This window comes from Macaca mulatta, chromosome 12, assembly GCF_049350105.2.
Source record: "Macaca mulatta isolate MMU2019108-1 chromosome 12, T2T-MMU8v2.0, whole genome shotgun sequence".
NCBI classification, from domain to species: Eukaryota; Metazoa; Chordata; class Mammalia; order Primates; family Cercopithecidae; genus Macaca; species Macaca mulatta.
In genome coordinates, this window is record NC_133417.1 from 63,661,718 (window position 1) to 63,685,189 (window position 23,472).

General features: G+C 41.6%; 1 protein-coding gene across 2 annotated transcripts; it reads left to right on the forward strand.

Moving 5' to 3' along the window:
* Nucleotides 1-632: 632 nt before the first annotated feature.
* DAPL1 (death associated protein like 1) lies at nt 633-18,828 on the forward strand. 2 transcript variants are annotated; one of them, XM_001092189.4, is made up of 4 exons: nt 633-746; nt 7,412-7,499; nt 10,193-10,253; nt 18,546-18,828. In XM_001092189.4, exons 1-4 carry the CDS (start codon nt 689-691, stop codon nt 18,660-18,662), a joined length of 324 nt encoding a protein of 107 aa, XP_001092189.1. In that variant the 5' UTR covers nt 633-688; the 3' UTR covers nt 18,663-18,828. The 2 variants fall into 2 exon arrangements, with proteins under 2 accessions (XP_001092189.1, XP_077813132.1); XM_077957006.1 differs by lacking the exon at nt 18,546-18,828 and adding an exon at nt 10,849-12,030.
* The last annotated feature ends 4,644 nt before the right edge of the window (nt 18,829-23,472 follow it).

The window sequence follows — 23,472 nt, forward strand, 5'->3', positions numbered from 1 at the left end:
TTAACTATTATTTGAAAACATGATTGTAAGGTATACTCTCACAGCGAGGTCTTGATTCATCTTAACTATCCCTCTGTATTCGGAAATGTTTATGTTGATTCCCATCAATATTTTAAAAAGAAAAGAAGCATATGATTACCATCCTTGCACGGATATCTCTGTATACATTTCCAATTACTTTCTTAGTATAAATGCTTATAACTGCAAAAACTGGGACAGAGGCACAAGACTTTGCTCTATACCTGTCTCTTTAGAAAAACTGCAGATGTCCTGAAGCAAAGAACTTGTCTTGCCCTCCTTGCCATGCTGGAATATGACAAAAGCCTGTTACATTGCAGGTGCACTATACACACTTGAGGGATCAACAGTTGGAGAGAAAAAGAATTCCACTGAACTCCATCCTCTCCCTTTCCTCCTGTGGAAAAAAAAAAAAAGAATATCCTGTCTCCTGTAGACATCTATCTTGCCTTCCCAGATGAAGGGAAGAAGAAAGTCTTCTTCTAAGAGAAAACTTGCCAAGGAGATGCAGGTTTCCCAGAGAGCTGGATGACAAGCCCTGTTGCTGCTCAGCAATGCCCTTAAGGGGCCCTGCCCCCTGCCTGTATAAAGCTGGGTGCGGTGGTGGGACAGCCACAGCTGGCATTCGGCCTCCAGAGCACCAGCACTGGCACTGGCACTGGCACGCGCTATGGCAAATGAAGTGCAAGACCTGCTCTCCCCCCGGAAAGGGGGACATCCTCCCGCAGGTAGGCTGCCACCTGCCCTCAGTCCTGCAGGCTGTTGCTGCACCCCTCTTCCACCAGTGCCTTCCATGGAGCACCCCAACAGACCGAAGCTTCTCTGCCTACCTAGTATTACTTTAGCTCCATACAGCCCGACTTCCTCCTATGCCTTTGATCCTTCTTGGCTTGTGTGTAAAGCCACCTGGGGATTTGTCAGACCCCCCAGTGGGTTAAAACCTAATTACCTATGGGAGTGTATGGATTTGGCGCTTGTGGAAAGGCATAGGTAGAGAGGCTGTACCTTTCCTCCCTTGAGGCAGCGTTCCTTTCCTGGGGCGCTGGCTGTAGGTTAGCAGTGACACATCCACACCAGGAAGATGATTTGCTACCATGGAAACCTTTCTCTTTAGAGGTTCCAGCTGTAAGACTCAGTCTCCCCAAGATGCCTGTACATCATCTGACTTCCTACCCAGGCGAAGCGGCTTCTGCACAGAGGACAACAATCATGTTTCTTTCTCCCTCCTCAGGCTTTGGGGATGTAGCTTACCTGTCAACAAGCTGAGAAGTACTTTTAAATAAAGACACAGGTCTTGAGGAGGCTGACTGGAAAAGGTAGCTGTCAAGGTGTTTGCAAAGCATCCAGAGTTGTCTCTTTTTTTTTTAATTTATGCTATCTATATTGACTCTCTGGAATATGGAAATTAGTTGTATTGTACTTAACCATATGTTCATATAGGTTGGCTGAGGTGTACAGGCCTATTTTTAGTCAGTTTTATGTTCTTCCAACTGCCTTCTTTCTTTTTTACTGAAGAAAGACCTCAAAAGCTTGATTGCTTTGTTCTTGCCTTTCTCCATTTACAAAACATATTTACTATCTAATTCTCTGGCACCTCTAGGCCATGGTTATTTTAATAATCTTTGCTGCAGAGGGTGATGGCAGTATCGTCTTCACAGAGAGTCAAAATGTAACATTGTTTTGGTGGCTTTCTGGCAGGTAGCCTAGCCAAAAAGAGTCCAGAATTTTACTACTCATTCTGAGTTTCCAATTCTAGACATCTTGCTCTGATCTCCTCTAGCAGATTACTGACATTTTATATTTGTAATCAAACGTAGCAGTATTTAACATTACCTATATTTAAAGTTAATGATGTTAGCTATTAGTCTGGAAGTATATATGCAAGTCATTGAAGAGAGGCTCCTTGCATAGACAAAGACAAAAGAAAAAAGAACTCCATTCTCATTATGTCATTTCCACTCCAATCCTTCATAAAATGTCTAAGCTGAAACCTGTTTTGCTAAGCAACATTTACACACAAAGAACACAGACATAAACTTAACCAAATGAAAGTTTGAATGAAACCACTGGGAACTTTCTGTCCCCACCACTAATGATTGCTAATTACTCTGTGTACATAGCACACCATGACTCCATCAAGCATGCCACGATGCCTCTGGCATGACAATTAATTATTATGAACTGTGACACTACAGATAAGAGGTTTTGGATAATTAGAATGGAGATGAAGGCAGACTTTTGCCTCCCCACTGAGCACAAGGGAACAAAGAAGTGTCATCCTTCAGCCTGTCTTGCCACTAATTTTAAGTCTGAATCTGTTTGTGGTGGTGCAAAATTTTATTTATGGAACAAAAACAAGAGCCAAAATTCTATTAATTTTTCACTTGATTTTTATAAGCAAAATACAGATCCCTAAAAGTGGGAAGACGAGGTGACTCGGTGGGGAGGGTGGGACATACATAGCCTTTGGAATCAGACAGACCTGGGTTTGGACCTTGATTTCATTTCCCATCTTCGAGCCTGAGTTTCCTCATCTCTGAAACAGGATGCAATAAATAACATCTATCTAGTAAGTTTGTTGTAATGATTAAAAGAGATCACCTCTGTAAAGTACCTGGCACCTGAATGTTAGCCTCCTTAAAATGCAGGCTGGTAGAACACATTACTATCAAAAGAAATTATCCTCCCCAATTTCAACACATCCTGATGCTGGAGCGGCATTAGACACTACTGCAGTAGTCGGAACAGAAGAAAACTGCAATGGAAAAAATGTGTGCCTATCCCATCACAGTTAAAAATGAAATCACTCAGCTGGCACAGTAGCTCACACCTATAATCCCAGCACTTTGGGAGGCCGAGGCGGGTAGATCACCTGAGGTCAGGAGTTCAAGACCAGCTTGGCCAATATGGTGAAACCCCGTCTTTACTAAAAATACAAAAATTAGCCAGGTATGGTGGCATGAGCCTGTAATCCCAGCTACTTGGGAGGCTGAGGCAGGAGAATCACTTGAATCCGGGAGGCAGAGGTTGTGGTGAGCCAATATCACGCCACTGCACTCCAGCCTGGGCAACAAGAGCAAGACTCTGTCAAAAAAAAAAAAAAAAAAAAAAAGACTCAGAAGTCAGCTAGCTGCATCTCTTTCCTACCTATATATGGAGCACTCAGTGGTTTTGTTTTAATGTATATTAATATAATATATTGCACCTCTGTTAGCCCTGGCTATATATTTATGCTATGAAACGAGACTACATAAAACACAAGGTGGCCTGGGCTCTAGTAAGCAGAGCATGGAATTTTCTGCTTTCTTGATTTGTCTCGCTCTCACTTTCGGAAGAACCCCATTATATGAACAGCAGCACCAAAAATGTGTGAGTAGAAGGTGATCCCAGGAAGCCAGATATGTGATGAATAGAAAGAGCAGTGGTTCACGACTTTTTCTACATTTCCTGCACTTTTTAATTGGGGCTAAGCCAAATGAATCAGAGCCATGAGAGGGGTGTCTCATGCTTGTAATCCCAGCACTTTGGGAAGCTGAAGTGGGTGGATCACCTGAGGTCAGGAGTTTGATCACCTGGCTAACATGGTGAAACCCCGTTTCTACTAAAAATACAAAAAATTAGCCAGGCATGATGGCACATGCCTGTAATCCCAGCTACTTGGGAGGCTGAGGCAGGAGTAGAGTTGTCCAACCCTACATAACATTTCCTCATCAGTAAATTGCTCCTCTGCCCTCATGACAGCCCTTCAGATATTTGAAGATGATTCACTAAGCTATCTTGAGTCTTTGCTTCTTCAGGAGTTATCTTACCAGATTCCCTACTTCCTCATGTAGCATGCCTGCCTTCACTCTGGTCACTCTCCTCTGAAGATTCCCAGATTATCAATGTCCTTCTAAACGAGTGGTACAGAACTCAATATTCCAAAGGTCTTCTTTTTAAAATAAAAAATAAAAAATAAAATAAAATAAAAGAGGAATCTCACTCTGTCACCCAGGCCTGTGTGCAGTGGTGTGAGTGGTGTGACCTCAGCTCACTGCAACCTCCGCCTCCCAGGTTCAAGCAATTCTCCTGTCTCAGCCTCCCAAATAGTGGCTGGGCCTACAGGCAACCGCCATCACACCCGGCCAATTTCTGTATTTTTAGTAGAGACAGGGTTTTGCCCTTCTGGTCAGACTGGTCTCGAACTCCTCACCTCAGGTGATCCACCTGCCTCGGCCTCCCAAAGTGCTGGGATTACAGGTGTGAGCCATCGTGCCCAGCCAGGTCTTCTCATCTTTAACTAAAACAATTTTGCTTCTATAGTTGGTGATAATAATTAGTCCAGGCAGAAGAAAATGTGTAGGAATAATAGCATCAGGGAAAGCAAAAGGAACACTAACAAGAAAATAATTACAGCACACCATATATAAAAGGCACTTGTCATAAGGAGAATGAAAAATACTGTTCGGAGGTGTATCAAAGCCCCTAGAGCTCTTATTTGATTCTTCTTATCATCAAACAACAGAGCTATGAGCAGACACCAGCTCCCATACAGAGGCACACACTCCTCAAACATTCTTTGGGAAAAAGCCCATCCCTTGATTTATTTCACCTGTGTTCCGCGGCTATTCAGAAATGTTTCCATATAATTTCATTTTTGTTGCTGATTACTTTGTATGCCATATGTGTATATAAATAATTTATATATATAAAGAATGTATATATATATAAATTAAAGCAGATAATATATAAAGATAGCATTTTCTGAGGCTTATATATATAAATCAATATTGTTTTAAACTTGGTAATTCAAATGACCAAATGGAGTTTATTCCATGAATGCAGGAATGGTTAAATAGTAAAACATCAGATCTCCTTAGTGATACAAAACCCATAAGAGATTGACAAGGTCACATAAAAACACCAAATTTCTGACTGGCAAAAACATTATCAATAAAGCCAAAAAGCAGTAACTGGTAACTGGTACAATATCATATTTTATATTTGCAATGTATTTCATGGAAAAAGAGCTCCTATAAATCAATAAGAAAAAGATAGGAAAAAGACTAACAATCCAATTGTAAAGGACAAAAGATTTGAACAGCTTACAGAAAAGAAAATGCAAATGTTTTCTAAAACACAGAACCAAGCTCAACCTTTAATAAAAAATGAGAAATGAGAATTAAAACAGTGAGATACCCTTACCTATTTTGTAACTTATTGGCTGATAAAACCAAACACTTTGTAGCTCTCATTGTTAACAGGGCTATGGAGGAACAATCATTGTCATCGTGGCTGGTGAGATTCTAAACTGGTACAACCTCCGCTAAGGGCAATTTGGCAAGATTTAACTAAATTCCAGACACGCATACTCTTAAGAACTAACAAGATCACTTTTAGGAATTCCCCCACAGGTATACTTGTATTTGTGCAAAATTATATATCTAAAACTGTTAGGAGAGCAAGAATCCAAAAGAGCCGGAGTGACACCACTTTAAAATCACCTCCATCTTAGAATGAGCGAGGCACATTCCTTGCCAGTCACAACCCCATGGTGCTAAGATGTTTACAGCTGAGGAAACAGCTTGGTAATGCCTGCAAGAACAAACTCTTACAACCACAGAAAGTCCAGATGTGCCAATACCCATAACAATAATGCTTTCAAGATAATAACAGTTACGCTTTGATGTACTCACACACCAACCAAATGTCAAGGATGGTTTTCTTTACATCAGTAGAATAATAAATCTTGTCATGTTGTCTGCTTACCTGCATGTCGTCACAGTTTAGTCTTTACATAGACAAGGCCCCTATATAAGAAAAACTGAAAAACATTGTTTGTGCACTCGCTTTCTGAGGACACCCTACTCTGTAATGTTTCTAATAAACTTACTTCACTGAGCTCTGTGATTCGCCTTGAATTTCTTCCTGTGCAAGATCCAAGAACCCTTTTTTGGAGTCTGGATCAAGACACCTCTTTCTGATAACAAAAGGATATTCATTGCAGCATTGTTTGTGATAGCAGTAGATTAGAAACACATGAAATGTCCAACATTAGGGAACTGGTTAAGTAAACACAGGGTGTTCATATAATAAAATGCTAAAGCAGGTGTTAAAGAAGAAAATCACATAAATGATATATAGAGATGTAGATGTAAATATAGATATGGAACTTTCTCTAAAATATGTGATTAAGTGAAGAAAATAAGATGTAGAGCAATGTGTACCTTATGCTACCATTTTTATAAAAAATAAAACCTAAGTGTATGTGTAGAATAACTGTGGATGAAGACACAGGAAGCTCATAACATTAGCAGTATCTTGGGAGATAATCTAGGAAGTTGGAAAATAATGGTAGGAGGGAGACTGCAGACCTTTTTATGGCTTTTGAATTTTGTGCCTTATGCAGATAACATAACCAAGATGATAAATTAAGTAATAATTGTAAAGAACAATGATGAAGTCAGTTCACAAGGGCACAGAGAAATACAATAGATTTTCTTTATTTTTCACTTTATTGGACCACAGTTTTAGAAAATCGCCAATCTGGCATTTTCATAAAAAGAATTAACAGGCTCAAACAAATCAATGTCCATTTAGCTTTTCCTCATTTGAGCTTGTCAGATTTTAGATGTGCAAATTTCCTGGGAACAGAAAAAAAGCATTTGCTTTGACTTGCTATCTGAAATGGGTTGTTCCTTTTCAAAAGTTGATTTCATCTGACATTGTTAAACACTTGAATTGCTGTTAGGTCATCTGTAGCCTAATTAACATTAATTGATCATTTGAATGGCAGGATTATTAATGCAGTTTAATTACTCATTAGAACATCTGAGCTTGGCCCACACTGGAGGTTTGGGGTCTGGATGGAAGGTGGGTATCTGGTAGACTCGGAACCACCTCTGTTGAGTTAAATGCCTTTTATCGCTGTGTGCCCTGACTTTTGGCTCATTTCTCAGAATCTGGCTTTTGAAAGCTTCAGTTAGAAAAAGAAAAATGCAAGCCACGCACAACTTTAATCTGGTGGGAAAACAGAGGGTCACATTGTAATTGTCGGTTGCTATTGTGGGGAATGTAATTGGTTTGATAATAAGAAAAAATGTTTTTCAGTGAAATGCCTGAGGGAGTATGTTGTTATTCTCTTCCCTAAATCTAAGGTGTAACCTTCTGCTTTTTCAGCCTTGGTTCCACTTCTCTGAGCATAAACAAGTAGCTCTCAGCCCTTCCTCCACCCACACCTGGTTTGCCAATAAAATATATATATTTTTCTTTTATTGTGTTGTTTTATACAAAAGTTTAGATCTTTAAAAAATAAGTTCAAAAATTATTTTCAAATCTAAAGTCATACCTTTAATAACAAAGCAAGCCTTCTCTCACTATTCTAACTTCCTTGCTGATTTTTATCTGTTTGTAGTAAAAGCTGGAGGAATGAGAATTTCCAAAAAACAAGAAATTGGTGCCTTGGAGAGACATACCAAAAAAACAGGATTCGAGAAAACAAGGTAGGGACTCTTAATTCTTCTCCATCACCTTGAGTTTTGAACGACTCTGCCTCCAGGAGTTATTTTAGGACAAACCAAGGCTTCCTGTGCCTTTGGAAGGCCGCCAGAGAAGGGGGTGGGGTTGGAGGGTGTGATCTGTGGTGACTTAGGGTGAGGGGTGGGGAAGTTAGGTGGCTACCCTCTGGAGGGCTCCCATCACCACCCCCACCCATTCTCCTCCTCTCTGTGTCCAGCCCAGCGGCTTTGCACTTAATAGGCACGGTCCTAAATGCATCCAAACCTGACACCAATCCTTTTATCCTATTTTCAGATCAGCCTTTAAAATATTGTTCCTAGGTTGGCCCTGTTTTCATAATACGCTTTCTGCTGAAGTAAATGTCCTGAATTAAAAATAAATGTCTTTTTTGTTTTAAATCCATCACTGAATTATTTAGAAAGTAATGGCCACTATATTTGGCACAGCTGGAAGGCACATAGGTACTGAGCAGCCTCCCCCCTGCTCCTTCCGCCGTAACCTTGACGCCTGCGCTGTTCTCAGAACTCAGCCGAGAGCTGTGGGCTGGATCAGGAACGCATATGGCCCAACCACTCTAGGCATTGGGTAAGGAAAGCCAGAGCATTTCAAAAACCAAGAAACACGCAGAACTGGTTCTTTCTAAGGAGTGTTTCAAAGACTATTAATTTTGAAATGGTTTCCACAGATCAGTTGATGAGTAATTCAAAAGGAGCTGAGTAGAGGATGCTCCAGGCACCTCCATGAGAGTTAAACCATCTCAGAAAGAGAATGGAAATAGACTATGGCACGTCTTTGACTCTTTTCTATAAAATTATTTTTAAGTCACTTTTAAAGATTTCTTCCTAATTTCTGGGAAGACATTTTTTGAGGATTTGCCTCCCTCCACTTTAGAATGAAATGCTGATTTGCCGCATTAGCAGCCAGTCATTTGTTACTGCCATATCAGAAACTAACCATCACATGACAAGAGGGAAGCTGTATGTTGTCAAGGGTGGAGGTCACACGTTATTTATCTTCTGACCCAGCATCTAGGACAGTTCCTAGAATAGTGAGTGCATTCTGTAAATGATATCAGACTGCGATTGAATTGCAAGCTGATTAATTTTGAGAACTATTCATTCTGTATCCAAAACCTGACTCAAGCATGTGCCCTGCTGATTGTGACATTGGTTAACCTGCCTGAGCCAGGGGCTCAGGAACTAAAGTGTCTTGTCTTGGAAACGACTTACTAGTGGGCAGCCAAAGGACAGGTCATTCATTTCTCTGCATCTCAGAAAAATGGGGCTTACTATTAATTCTAACGTCCACTGAACAATGCAGGTAGGAGAGTTGGCTAGAGAGTAATAAGGTGGTGATTGGAATCTTCTTTAAAAACTCAATTGTTTTCTAATAGTCGTTAAATGGCAGAAATTGGACTTTTACAGAACTTAAACAGCAAAAGATGGCTCTTGCCCTAAGTACCAGGGACAGAAACAGGTTATGTGGAGCTTGAAACTTATAGACTTTCAGGGCCATTTTAAAAGAAAAATAACCAAAAATGACCAATATGGAATGGGTAGGGCCCCTCCCAGGGCCTTGGGAGGAGCCATTGTGGTAGGAGACCCTGGAATTAAGTATCATCTCCACATGTATCCCCCTCTGCTATTTACATCTCCTAGCGGGGCATGTGCACAGGATAGGAAAGCCTTGTTTTCATGGACAAACACTCCTTTTTATGTCATCTTAGAGAATAGCTTTTTAAAAATATGCCGTAGACCAGAATTTTCCAAACATCATCAATCCATATCCACTTCCTAATAGCTTCTACAAACCAACACAAACCATCCAGAAAAAAATATATGCCAAGTGCAGAGTTTCTTCAAGACATTGATATTGTACTGTAGATTCAGCCCTGATTGAAACTCTCCTACAAAATAACTTGGCCTGAGAGAAAGAAGCCAGATGCAAAAGAGTACGAGCTGTAGACGGTTTATTTTATGAAGCACAAAAACAGTCAAAACCAGTCTTTGAGGCTATAAATCAGGGTAGCAGTTATCCTTAGGGACAGCTGGTTTGACTAGTAGTTTCAATTTTATTCAATCTATATGCTTATAGTATGTACATGTTTCTGTGTGTATATCATATTTCAATAAAAAGTTAAAAAAAAATAATAATAATAGGCAGCCATGGTGTCTCATGCTTGTAATCCCAGCACTTTGGGAAGCTGAAGTGGGTGGATCACCTGAGGTCAGGAGTTTGAGACCAGCCTGGCTAACATGGTGAAACCCCGTTTCTACTAAAAATACAAAAAATTAGCCAGGCATGGTGGCACATGCCTGTAATCCCAGCGACTTGGGAGGCTGAGGCAGGAGAATCGCTTGAACCCAGGAGGCGGAGGTTGCAGTGAGCCGAGATTGCACCATTGCACTCCAGCCTGGGCAACAAGAGCGAAACTCCGTCTCAAAAAAACAAAAACAAAAACAAAAACAAAACAAAAAACCAATAATAATAACTTGGCCTGCAAAACTTGTTGTGTGTAGCACATAGGTACACAGAGGCAAAATCTGTGTCTTCTAGATGTTCCCAAGCAGAGTGAAAGCAAAAAAGGCCGGAGAGACAGTCCTCTGTATAAATCATGTGGCCTTTTCAGTGGGAAAATTTTTTAAGTCCTGTTCAAAGTTTCTTTTCATCTTCACAGCGCCATTGCAAATGTTGCCAAAATACAGACACTGGATGCCCTGAACGACGCGCTGGAGAAGGTGAGCCGTGGGCAAATCACATAACGCTCCAAGTCAGTCCGCCCAGCAGATCCGGCTGCATGGGTGAATGCGCGGATGACCACTGAAGTTTTTTCCAACCCAGGGGTTTTATGTCCTTGTGAAAGAATTTGTTCTCGGTCAGAGGAACACAAAGTGATTTGAGTGGGAGAAGCTGCGTCTCTCAAATTCCTAAAGTGTCCATTTAATAAACCCTTTCCAAAATAAGATAAGAAAGCAGAAATTGTGATGCTGAATTTGCAGAATGGTACTTTGCTATCCCAAATATTTCTTGGAAACATTGGCATGTTTTTATAAAAGGCAGCCTGTGGAGTGGGGCTTCAGCAGTTTTTGACCTTCTTCCCTGCCCCTGTGTTCCTATAAGGAGATATTTGATTTGAGGAGAGGGTGGGTGGTAGAGGGCTGCATGGTCTAGGGTTGGAGGAAGGCTGGGCACCAGCTGGGTTTATCCAGTAAAGTCTGCTTATAAAGGTAGTTGACCAGGACTATTTTTATTTCTATATTCTGAATTCCTTCTTTTCTTTTTTCCTTTTTTTTTTTTTTTTTTTTTGATACAAACTTTGCTCTTTTTGCCCAGACTGGAGTACAATTATGCGATCTCGGCTTTCACTGCAACCTCCACCTCCTGAGTTGAAGTGATTCTCCTGCCTCAGCCTCCCAAATAGCTGGGATTACAGGCATGCACCACTACCTTCAGTTAATTTTGTATTTTTAATAGAGACAGGGTTTCACCATGTTGGCCAGGCTGGTCTCAAACTACTGACCTCAGGTGATCCACCCACCTCGACCTCCCAAAGTGCTGGGATTACAGGTGTGAGTCACTGCGCCCGGCCATATATCCTGAATTCCTGTTAGGTAGTTCTAGAAACTCAGAAAGCTCTTACCAAGTAGACAGTGGTTTGATTTTCTGGATTCAAAAGTTTGTTTTCAAATTTTGTAGGTGAGCTGAGCGAGGGCTCTTATTCTATGTCTAGTAGGCAGGTATGTCACAGTCAAGGTAATATAGAGCCACTCTTTCTGCTACTGCCCTGTTTATGGAAGGGGTGGGATAAAGCATCCTCTGTAGAAGGAAGACTTGCTGTTGCAACCAAAATCAGATGCCTGAGGACCACCAGCTCAGCCTTTGAAAAAGATGAGTGCAGCTAGCCCCCAGGCCTCCCATTTGGCACTGGCTTCATCACCGTCTGTATGGCCTTGAGCAAGTTACTTATCCTGTGGTTCAGTTCCATGTGTGTACAATGGAGGTAAGGAAGAGTGCGCGGCTTATAGGGTTGTTATGTGGAGACAGTGAGCTCACAGACAGGAAGGTCTTGGAAGAGTCTCAGCACAGAGTAACCTCTTTGCACTGTGTTAGGGTTAGTAGCATTGGTTTTTATGACAGTGAAATAAGACAGCATATCTAAAGTCCATGTTGTACAAAGGTTAGATCTTGATGATGAGCCGTAGCTACCGAGCCTCCTCACATGGGAGCCTTGGTTCTGCACTCAGGTCAATTTAGGGTGAAGTCAGAAGTGACTCTCTGCCTTCCTGGCTTCAGAGGCAGGGCTGGTGCATGATACCCTGCCAGGGTAACACAAGCTGTCTGCTCCCACATCTTACATTCTCTTGCTCCTGCCCACTAAACACCTCTTCCTTGGGGCAAGAGAGTGCTCACAGTTGTAAGTGGAACTAGATAGAATAGACATGTTCCCCTAAAATATTTGTTAACTCAAAATAAAGTATTGAAAAGGAATGGTCAATAAAGGTTGGTCATGCTGTGTATTAGGTACGATGCCAGAGTTTACACTGTGTTCTTATAGACAGATGATATGCTTATGTCTTTGACATATCACTTCTTTATTTCAAAGGTAAAAAGAATAATCTCTTCCCTAAGTAACAATACTTAACAATAATAATCAGTTGTATTTGGAAACCATAAGAGAACATTGAGATGATGTGCTGTTAGAAATATTTTTAACAGGCCAGGCACAGTGGCTCACACCTGTAATCCCAGCACTTTGGGAGGCTGAGGCAGGTGGATCACAAGGTCAGGAGTTCAAGACCAGCCTGGCCAATATGGTAAAACCCCGTCTCTACTAAAAATACAAAAATTAGCTGGGCATGGTGGTCCGTGCCTATAGTCCCAGCTACTCGGGAGGCTGAGGCAGGAGAATTGCTTGAACCCGGGAGATGGAAGTTGCAGTGAGCCGAGATCACGCCACTGCACTCCAGCCTGGGCAACAGAGTGAGACTCCATCTCAAAAAAAAAAGAAAAGAAAAGAAAAAGAAATATTTTTAACAGAAACTATACCTATTTTTAAAAATATACCTCTGTGCTCAGCTCAGTGTTTAGTGGAGTAGGACTGTGGCTAAGATTGTACAGGTTACTGGTTAGGAGAGCAGGTCCTGGCATCAGCCATAGGCTGCCCAGTTCCTGTGCTGGCTGTGTCTCTCACTAGCGTGTGCCCTGGGGCAGGTTTCTTCACTTTTTTGTGCTCTTCTTTCCTTATCTGTAAATGGGAATGTGAGTACTAGTATCTACTTCACAGGGACATGTTGAGAGTAAAACATAATACATGCACAGTGCTAGGACACTTAGCCCTCAGCAAGTGATATCTTCTGTTCCCAGGCCTGCATCCCATTATCACTTGGGAACTCAGGTAAAGTGTAAGGCACCAGCAACAAAAATAAGCTCCAAGAGTACCGTAAGGGACTACCTCAAAAACAAACATTGGTAGGATCCATGTGTTTCCCTATAGCTAAGAAAAATCCCACGGAATCAATCATTCAACCTGAAACCTAGTAAGATTTCACAATAAAGGTCAACCTGGGGTTGAGATCTGCTGACCACTAGATCTACTGAGATCACCAGTTGTGTGGGGCTGAGTAGGAGGGGTTGATTACAAATGACCAGAGGGAATTTGGGGGAATGATGGGACGGTTATTTATCCTGATTGTGGTTGTAGTCACAAACTGTATGTCCTTGTCAAGACTCATAAAGCAGCACACTAAAAAGGGTAAATTTTACTTTAGGTAAATACTTTGATTTTAAAAACTGAATAGCCATGCTGCTATAAACTATACAGGGTGATTCAAAAAATATAAGAAATGATATATAAAAGATACAGAGATACAGGTATCTTTTAATACATTTGTCCTGCATTACAATGATTCTCCTCACAGTATGTATTGCCACAGAGACCTAACAATATACAGTTGGTCAGAATAAATGCAGTGGCAGAATTGAGAGTCACATCCTCTGCATTTATTAACGTGTTCATGCCCTCAGTTACAATCGTGTCTAGTCCCAAGAACCCATGTTATTTCTCATACTTATTTTAAGAAATTAAGTCTCTAAAGCAACCCCTCTCTATAGGAACTCATCAACCATTCAACCATGGCAGGAAAATTCTCTCTGTATGCTATTCATCTCTGAATTCCTACTTTAAAATCAACATGGGGTTTAAGATTTTGGAGATTGAAAAATGATCTCCAAAGGGCTGGAATTGTGTAAATCAAAATGGGAAGCAGCCTAGAATCTACCCCAGTATTTCCCCACCTCTCCCCTCCACACAGACTGCTTTATCCCACCCTACCTCATTTCTCCTTTCCTCCCCGCTCTCCAGCCAGCCTTCCCCACCTCTTGAAGCCCTCAATATTAAGAGAATTCATGTTGCCCAGTGGCAGAACACATGACATGGTATTCCTGCAGAAAACAGGTTATGTAACCCAAAAGCTCTCTGGGCTAGAAATCTGGGAGACCTGGTCTTAGATCAAGTTCCACCCACTACTTAGAAGTTATTTGACCTTTTAGATGTCACGTAACTCCTCTGGGATTTGTGCTCATTCATTTACTTTTAAAAAATTATTTTAAGGTAGGGAGTGAACAAGAATGATTCTGCCAAATATATTAATCCTCTGGACAGCCATGGCAATTAAATTTGGCAATAGTTGTGAAACTTCTCAGACCATAAAAGTATCCAGTTAAAACATCCATAACGGGGTTGCGTTATGGTGTGGAGGGGGAATGCTGAAGCCTGGTTAAAGGTGGGGCTACTTTTTTCAAGCTGCCAGACTATGGGTCACCACTGCCAAAGCCAGTGAGATGTATGTGAAATGGGATCCTGGGGGAGAGAAAACTATCAAAGGCTCTGCAGATTTTAAAAGGCTTCTCTTGTTCTGTAGATTACTATCACTGTAGGAGTATCCTTGAATTTCATTGACGAGAGCTGAATGTTTTGTTTTAAGCAGTTTGCTTAACAGGGTGTGGAAATTTAAGTGCCAACATTCGAGTTGGAAGTTAACACCCTGGAAAGATGAATGAAAGCACTGCCAGTCTGCTAACACCACCCAACTTCAGGCTCTAAAACAAAACCTGCAGCTGATTTGCTTGCATCTAGAATTTCAGGGCTCTAGTCATGAAGACCTCCATTACACTTCTTTTGCTTTTTCTCCTAAATGAAAAATATAGGTTCTGAGGTCACAGCTACCCAAGATGAAGGTAAATTCTCAATGTAGAAGTTTCTACTGATCCACTTTCTAAGTTCAATGTGTTGCCCCTGTAATGGAGCCACAGCAAGGCAGGATCCTTGTACATACATGGCTTTAAATTCTTTCTCTCGTGGAGTTACCCTGCATTCTCTTACCCTGATGAATGACACAAGAAACACCTTTCATTCTACAAATACTATCATTTTACAGAGGCTAATGATGAAAATTCCACAGCTTCCCCAAAGTTAAAATGTCAGACTAAAACACAGCTGGTTGTAGCTTATACTCTGGAAAGCTGTTTCTACTTATTTGTAGTTTAGACTTGAAAATAACCTTTTCCTATCTCCATTGATATAAAATCTACAACAAAGAATTAGTACATTGAGGAGCTGACCATTTTATTGACAGTTTCATCCATTCTGACGGAAGATTCTTTATAGACTCTTCACCCATAGCCCCAAGTCCTACATCAGGATGCCCCTGACTGAGGCAGGTAGGGAGATGAGAAGGAGAACTTTCCTTTTATCGTATTTTCATGTTGCTATGGAAACCCTGGTCCTGGAACCCCAAAACCTGTACACTTGTAGCTTAACAATTATGGGCAATTTGTCTATTAGCTTTGCCAGAATTATTCCTACTTTTTTCTCAATCCTGTCGATTTTCTTTTCTTCTCTCGAACTTTCCCAGATCAGTTCAAATGGCCAATGGGCCACAGGAGCTGACTTTGTTTCCCAAATATTCTAATCTGTGAAATTCGTCGTCTGGGAAGTAGTTGAGCAGTGCTTTTAGAGCTCTGGTTGAATGCCTCAGTTAAAATGTAACCCTTAACACTTCTGTATTGCTGGTGGGAATGTAAAATGGTCCAGTTGCTGTGGAAAACAATATGGTGGTTCCTCAAAAGATAAATATAGAATTGCCATGTCAGGCTGGACACAGTGGCTCACAACTTGAATCCTAGCACTTTGGGAGGCTGAGGCAGGAGAATCGCTTGAGCCCAGTTCAAGACCAGCCTGGGCAACATAGAAAGACCTTGTCTCTACTAAAAATATAAAAAATTAGCCCAGCATGGTGGCACATGCCTGAGGTCCCAGTCACTCGGGAGGCTGAGGCAAGAGGACCACTTGAGCCAGGAGTTCAATGTTACAGGGAGCAGAGATCACACCCCTGCACTCCAGTCTGGGTGACAGAGCAAAACCTCAAAAAAAAAAAAAAAAAAAAAAAAAAAGAGAGAGAGAGAGAATTGCCATATGATTCAGCAATTCCACTTCTTCCAATATAATCTTCCCATATATTGGAAGAATTGAAAGTAGGGACTCAGAACAGATATTCCTACACCACTGTTCATAGCCACATCATTCACAATAGCCAAAAGGTGAAGAGATCCTAACCAAGTATTCATCAATGGATGAATGGATAGACGAAACATGGTGAATATATATATATACACACACAATGGAATTTTATTTAACCTTAGAAAAGAAGGAAATCCCAACACATCTGTAACATGGATGGACCTTGAAGACATTATGCTAAGTGAAATAAGCCAGACACAAAAGGACAAATATTGAATGATTCTACTTATGGGAGGTACCCAGAGTAGTCAGATTCATAGATATAGAAAGTAGAATGGTGGTTGCCAGGGGCTTGGAGGAGGAGGGAATGGAGAGTGATTGTTTAATTGGTTCCAAGTTTCAGTTTAGGATGATGAAAAGGTTCTGGAGGTGGATGGTGTTGATAGCTGTGCAATAATGTGAATGTATTTAGTGCCACTGGACTAACTGTACACACACTTTAAAATGGTTAAAATGACAAGTTTTGTATATCTTAGCACAATTTTCTTTACATGCCCAAACAATGTAGCCCCTAAATTGTGGAGATCATCCTGGAGGTGATCAAATAACAAATTAGTGCCAAATTAAGCAGAAAATATCTTCGATCACTTATTGTAACACTACTCTCCTTTCCTTTTTCTTTTCCTACCTCCACCCATCATCTCTTACTTAAGAACAACAATCAGCATGTGGCTTTCTTTGTTCCAGTCCCAACTTGTCTTCTTACCCTACCTCACCTTGGCTAATTGCCCACATTTCTATTATATCAGAGTTTTTTTTGTTTGTTTCCCTTCTCACCCCCTTTTACCTTCACTAACTTGTCAAATTTTTATTCCTACCTGCAATCTCTCAAATGTGATGTAAAACTAACCTGAAATAATTCATCTATTTTAGTTGAGACTAAAGACACCGACTCTGGAAGTAAACTACTGAAGTCAATGCCCTCTTAAATTTCCTTCTGGATCTAATGCTGAAAAAAAACCAAAGCAAAACAAAACATTCTGCCCTTAACACATTGTAAAATGAACATCATATGGTCTGATGATAACTGATCTGACCAAAAAAAAAAAGTCATCAGGTCTTTTTTAGACTCTAATGCAACATTTATGATCAATATCTCAATTATGTTTTGTTTCCAACTGCTAGAATGTTGGCAGAGATAATCCTTGGGCTTAATTTTTGTATAACTTGTACCTGCTCATTATAAAAGAAAAAAAAAAAGTACTGATAAATAAAGCAAAGAAAAAGACCAGGCATTGCCTGTAATTCTATCCCCCAGAGGTAACCATTGCTAACACTTCAGTGTATATTCTGCCAGTGTGTTTAATTTTTTAAAACCAAGAAGAAAGGACTTTTTGGAGTCACATTTCAAATGAAAGGGACTGCTTTGTGCCTAGGGCCTGGGCAGAGACATTTGAGAAGAGATGTAACGCACATATGTTTTCTCTGGCTTAGAAGAGCGCAAACAAACCATAAACAGTGTGATGACTGGGGTCATGAACAGTTTTATCTCCCGTTTTATTTAGAGTGTCAAGGCAAGGGCATCTAAGTTCAATAGTGATAAGTTAAATTCCTACTGAGTTGAGGCATCCCTTCCTTGCTGGCCAAGGGAGGTTTCTTTAGGTACTTTTATAAATTGATGGGCTTGGAAACCAAGAACTAGTATGGACCCAAAAGGTCACTGGGTCCAAATTCTCCTCCTAGGAAAACCGTGTCTGAAGTGGTCAGCACCATTGGGCATGCTTTCTATCTTAAGTTATCATTAATGTAAATTCCACAAGGTCTCTGGGTTCCATATGAAATGTCTCTCATTGTCAAAAAGTCTCAGCCTGTGTTAATAAGTCTATTTAAGCTTATTTACTCACAGATGTCTTCTGTGGAGAAGACTAATCAGAACTTTTGTTCCCTGAGGCTAGTAAGCCATCCCTCAGCCTTCTCTTCACTGGGCTATTTAGATTGAACCATATGGAATGGCCAATATCACACCATTTTTGACCTTAAAAATAGCAAATGTACATACTTAGACCTAATAAATAACCCTAACTCTTCTTAACTTATTTCAGAGGTTCTTTATTTCTTTTGACAATTGAGGAGTTTTTCGTCCCCCCTCTGGACCTTCTCCAATGTCTCTGTAGCCTTCTTAGAATTCAGTGATTCATAGATGCATACTAGTGCCAGAATAATTGCTAACACCACAGAGAACTGTTGCAGACATACTTAACCATTCCCACTTTTTAAAATGTCAATTGGAATTTTTTAAAGTTAAAGACAGTAAATGAGAGAAGACCCAGGTTAAAACATACTCCCATCGGTTTAGGGCTAGAAATAGTACAGGGAAAAAAAAGAGATATTATCAAATAAATAAACAAAATTATGAGATTCCCTTGACCAACGATATCACTTTCTACTAGTTTAATATTTCATGACCAAGAAGATCCAATATGCCTATTTTTTCTTCTCTTCTCACCTTTAGCTCAACCATAAATTTCCAGCAACAGTGCACATGGCGCATCAAAAACCCGCACCTGCTCTGGAAAAGGTTGTTCCACTGAAAAGGATCTACATTATTCAGCAGCCTCGAAAATGTTAAGCCTGGATTTAAAACACAGCCGTCTGGCCAGCTGCCTCAAACATCTGACAGCTTAGCAAAAAGGGCCAAAGCTTTCCATAGGCATGCTGCACTTGCTTGGTAAATTAAACAGCTTTTGTATCTTCCCCTTTGACTTTAGGTAATAAAGCATCCAAACTTGTAAATCTAACACATCCCTGTGCCTCTTTTTGGTCCAGGTCAGAATCCCATTGATGTTTGCATGCGTAATTCTGTAGACTAAGTGAAGCATCCAGAATACCTGACTGTTCCATCCACCTCCCTGCATAAGCACTCTTCTTGACACTGACCCTGAATTGTTCCACCCTCATTGAGTTCTCCTTGAAGGCAGAGGTTGGAGAGGAGTAGACTGGGCTTGGAAAAGGCCAATATCCAATGCAAACATAAGAAGTGACTCTTCTCAGTTGTTTGTCTAAGGATGTTCAAGTTTTCACTTGAGGTGAAATGTCTTTTCCAGTTTCCCACATAAGTACATAGTTTGTTTTCAAGGCTTAATGTGGGAAAATGAAAAATTAAATTGATTACAAACATATTATTTTCTGCCAAGCAATCAAGGACAGAAGGTGGAATTATAGCTTCAGTGGGAGAGTTGCTCAGGGCCTCCCAGAAAGCTCCAGAATAGGACATCGTGGTTGGGCTACAGAAGTTATTTTCACTGGAGGTGGGGTGGGAAAGAGAGTATTGCCATAACTAAGCTTGCACTAGCTCTTCTCCCCTCTACCACACACACACACATACACACACACACACACACACACACACACTTTTCATGAATTCACACGTAAACAGTCAAGGGCATCCTCAGGTGACAGGTGGGGACCTCCATATCCTTTCCTCACAGAGGTTGGCTGTCACTCACTGCTTCACCATTCTGCACCTCCAGTTGAGAATGCTATTGGAGCACTAGCCCTTCTCTTTACCCAGGGAAGGGTGCCAGCACTTCAGTCCTTGATTGAACAGGTTGACAACTCTTGGAGTATGACCTGGTGCTGAACCTGTCTCTGATTCTTGGAAACAAGAGGCACTGGCTAATGCCCACTTGGATGTGGGGATGCATCCACCTCCTCCCCTCCATTTTTTGGCTCTTTTTCGGGAATAAGAGAATTGCTAGAGACAATAGCAGGCCTTCAGGCAATGCCAGCATGAATCAGTAAGACAGTTATTACCACCTCATTTTGGCTTAGCTCAGTTTCCAGTCCTCTGGGACTGTTGTTAGATATATCCCAGGAAGATAACTGTTGTGAGGAAAATGGATGAAGTTCAAGGTCAGCCACTGTTTTCCAAGGTGACAGTAACACAGAGCAGATGGTGGGTACAGGTTGGAACATTAGACTAACATTCAGGAGACGGAGATGCTACTACTGACCCTTACTGGTTCTGCAACCTTAAGCAAGCCACTCAACCTTTCCAATCCTTGCCAAATGGGCACAATAACACCTGACTCCCCAACTGAACCCTTTCAGTGTTGCATACTGCAAAGAAGATAAAATGACTACTGAGATTGGTAAAAGCTAATTAAAGAGTAGTGGTGAGAGCAAAATGGTGCTGGGATGCCTATCCTAGAAGCTGCCAGAACTACAGTAATAGTGGAACTCTATTAAGCTGAGACTAGAACAGGAAATTCAGAGAAAAGCTGAAGATTTGGGACTGGATGGAGGCAGGAAGGAAACATGGGGAGGGGATAATAAGAGAAATGAGAAACACAGATGGTGGCACTGCTAGATTTGCCTTTCTTTAGGGTGATATGAGGGCCAGCCACCCAAAGGAAGTGAGACGGGAGGAAGGGTACCATTTTCTCTGTCTGGAGACGAGGGATGTACTGTGGGGGAAGGGAGGCTGCTCAAAGGGAGCCTATGCAGTGAGGACTCACGCATGAACTTAAATTATAGTCATTTAAATCACCAAGTCACAGGAAGTCAGAAGTTCGGTACGAGCTTCAGATCTGAAAGGAAATTGGAATTCCCTTAGCTAATGTAGCAGCAGAAGGTTCAGGAGAGAATTCTGTGGTGATATGGAGGCATGTGCAAGAGCTGCCCACTGTCCCTCTTGAGGAAGACAGCCCAGCGTGGATGTCCTGTGGCTCCGCTCAGAGGCCCTCAGCCATGGGTCATGGGCCCAGCAAACGCCATGACAAGGAGGAGGGGCTGCCGTGGGCTGGGAATCCACTGGCAGATAACTTTCTTCAGCTCATTTGAGTTCCGTTCACCAGATTCTATGCTAGGCACTGGGACATGAAGATGAATAAGACACAGCCCCTGTCCACCAGGATCTCTCAGACCAAAGGGAAATGGACACCCAACAAATCAATAACAAGAGAGAGTATAGATGCAGCTTGGTGGGGGCCGGGGTCATGCTGTGGATGAGGCTCAAGAACTCACCCGAAGGTCACGTGCAGGCCAAAAAAATCCATGGTGGCTGTGGAGACCAATAACTCATGTGTGGATCTTTAATAAACAGACATTCCCTAAGCTTAATACGAAATCTTCAAACATACACAAAAGTTGAGTGAATATTATATTGAACCCTCATGTACCCATCACAGGGCTTCAACAACATGGGCCATCTTGGTTTGGCCACAGCATCCGGCCGCCTACTTCTTTGCTCTTTTCCCTCTCTCCTTCTGGGTTACTTTAGAGTGAGGCCTAAACCTCGTATCATTTCATCTAGAGATACTTCAGTACGTTATCTCCAAAAGACAAGCCCTCATGTGCTTATGCTCTCGCTCTCTCTCTCTCTCATCTCTTTCTCCTTCTGTAAACTGAATTTTCACCAAGATTGAGGAGAATCTTTCCCCACAGAAGGGAGATCGGCATTGCTAGCTATGCTAGGCACAAGAGCCAACACAAACAGAAGACCCCCGCTGAGCCAGGAACGCTGAGAGAGCAGGTAGAGTTCGGATAGTAGATGATGAAGCTGGCCTTCAGGTCCAAGGAGGGAACCAGGAAACACGAAGTTACTGAGGGCAAACAACAGGAAGAAAATGACAGGCAAAACTAGGTCTTGCCAAGGAAAAAGATGTAGAGAACACTTAGAAATAGCTATTTCTGAGATCACTCAAAAAAACATACAGTAAGAGAGGAACAAAGGATGATAAATTATTGGCAGGAAAAACTAAAATCAATTTATCCAACAAACACTTGCCAGGTTTCTCCTGTGTGATAGGCTTCATTTAGATAGATGCCAAGTCAAGCAATATATGCCTGGCGTTTGACATGTCGTGTTTTATCTGTTTTATTTTATTCATTCATTCATTTACTTTGAGACAGGGTCTTACTCGGTCGTCCAGGCTGGTGTGCAGTGGCGCAATCATGGCTCACTGTAGCCTCAATCTCCCTGCTTCAGATGATTCTCCCAAGCTGCTGGGACCACAGGTGTACGCCACCACACCCATGCCTGGCTAATTTTTTATTTCCTGTAGAGACAGCGTTTCCCCGTATTGTGCAGGCTGGTCTCAAACTCCTAGGCTCAAGCGATCCTCCCACCTCGGCCTCCAAAAGTGCTGGATTACAGGCATGAGCCACTGCACCTGACCTGAGCTATGTTTTGTTTTAAAGAACATCTAGATGTCAGCTGGTGTCACCACCCCTTTCAGAATAAGATTGGCTCAAATTCCCATATTGTCCCCAGTGGATATTTAAAGCCCTCTCCAAGATGTCTGTAAATTCCCAGGAGGGTTACACTGGTATGGTTACCTCTGATTTTCAGTGAATTCGTTCATTGCTTGCTGTCCCTGTGCCCTCACTACCCTGATCCGGACCCAGCTCTTTTCCGTGATTTCCCTAAAAGTCTTCTTCAGTGGGTGGCAACATTTACTAAAGACTTGGTAGAGCATTTACATCGTGGTAACCAGACGACATCCAGTAGAACGTCTGCTACCCTCATTCTGTTTGTGGGTCCTTCCACCCACTTCCCACTGCCACCCCCACTGCACCCCACCCCAGGACTTCGTTCACTGCTCATGTCACCTGGGGCAGCCTCCATCTTGTTGGAAGTGTTCCCCTCTCCCACTCTCCCTTCCCTCACTTTTCTTCCCTTACCCTGTTCAGTTTCAAATCAGCAATTCAGCTACTTCTCTGGTTGTTGGACTCCTGGAAAATCATGTCACCTTACCCCAAAATAGTCTCCTCACACTCAAACAGCTCTGACACCAACGGTCAGGATGTCAACATTTTTGTCCAAATATGATAGAACAGATCAACAATGAATTCATTAGAACAAATGAAGTGATGGAGAACCAGAGGCAAGAGAAATGAGAAGCGAAAGGAAAAGGAAGAGAAGTTTCAAATAAAATCTTGAAGGCCTGAAAGAAATACCCACACAAAATTAGGGCAAGCAGAGCTTCCACTAAAAAATATATAAGACAGAATTTTAAGCATGGTTCTCCATACAGTATTTCATGGAATTGTCACAAGAATTCTGAAAGATGATAGCTATTATTATCCTATTATACCGATGGGGAAAATGAGCCTCTGGGAAATTAAGAGATTCCTTAATGTCTTATAGTTTGTTAAGTAGAGAAATTTATCTGGGGCTCTCTTAATCCCAAATCTAGAGCTGTCTCTGCTACCCCATAAGAAAATAGGTTGGAGCTGAAGCTTAGAAGTCTCCAAACAGAGAGGATCGAGATGTACTTTTGGCTTAGGAAATAGAGATGAATTTGAAGAGAGAATTCTGTGTGTGAAAGAACTGATGTGGGATTCACCGAATACCTCAATAGGGCAAGAGCCACACAAACACAGCTTCTCAGATTTTTCTTTGAAAGGTGCTATGGTTTGAATGTCTGTTTCCTCCA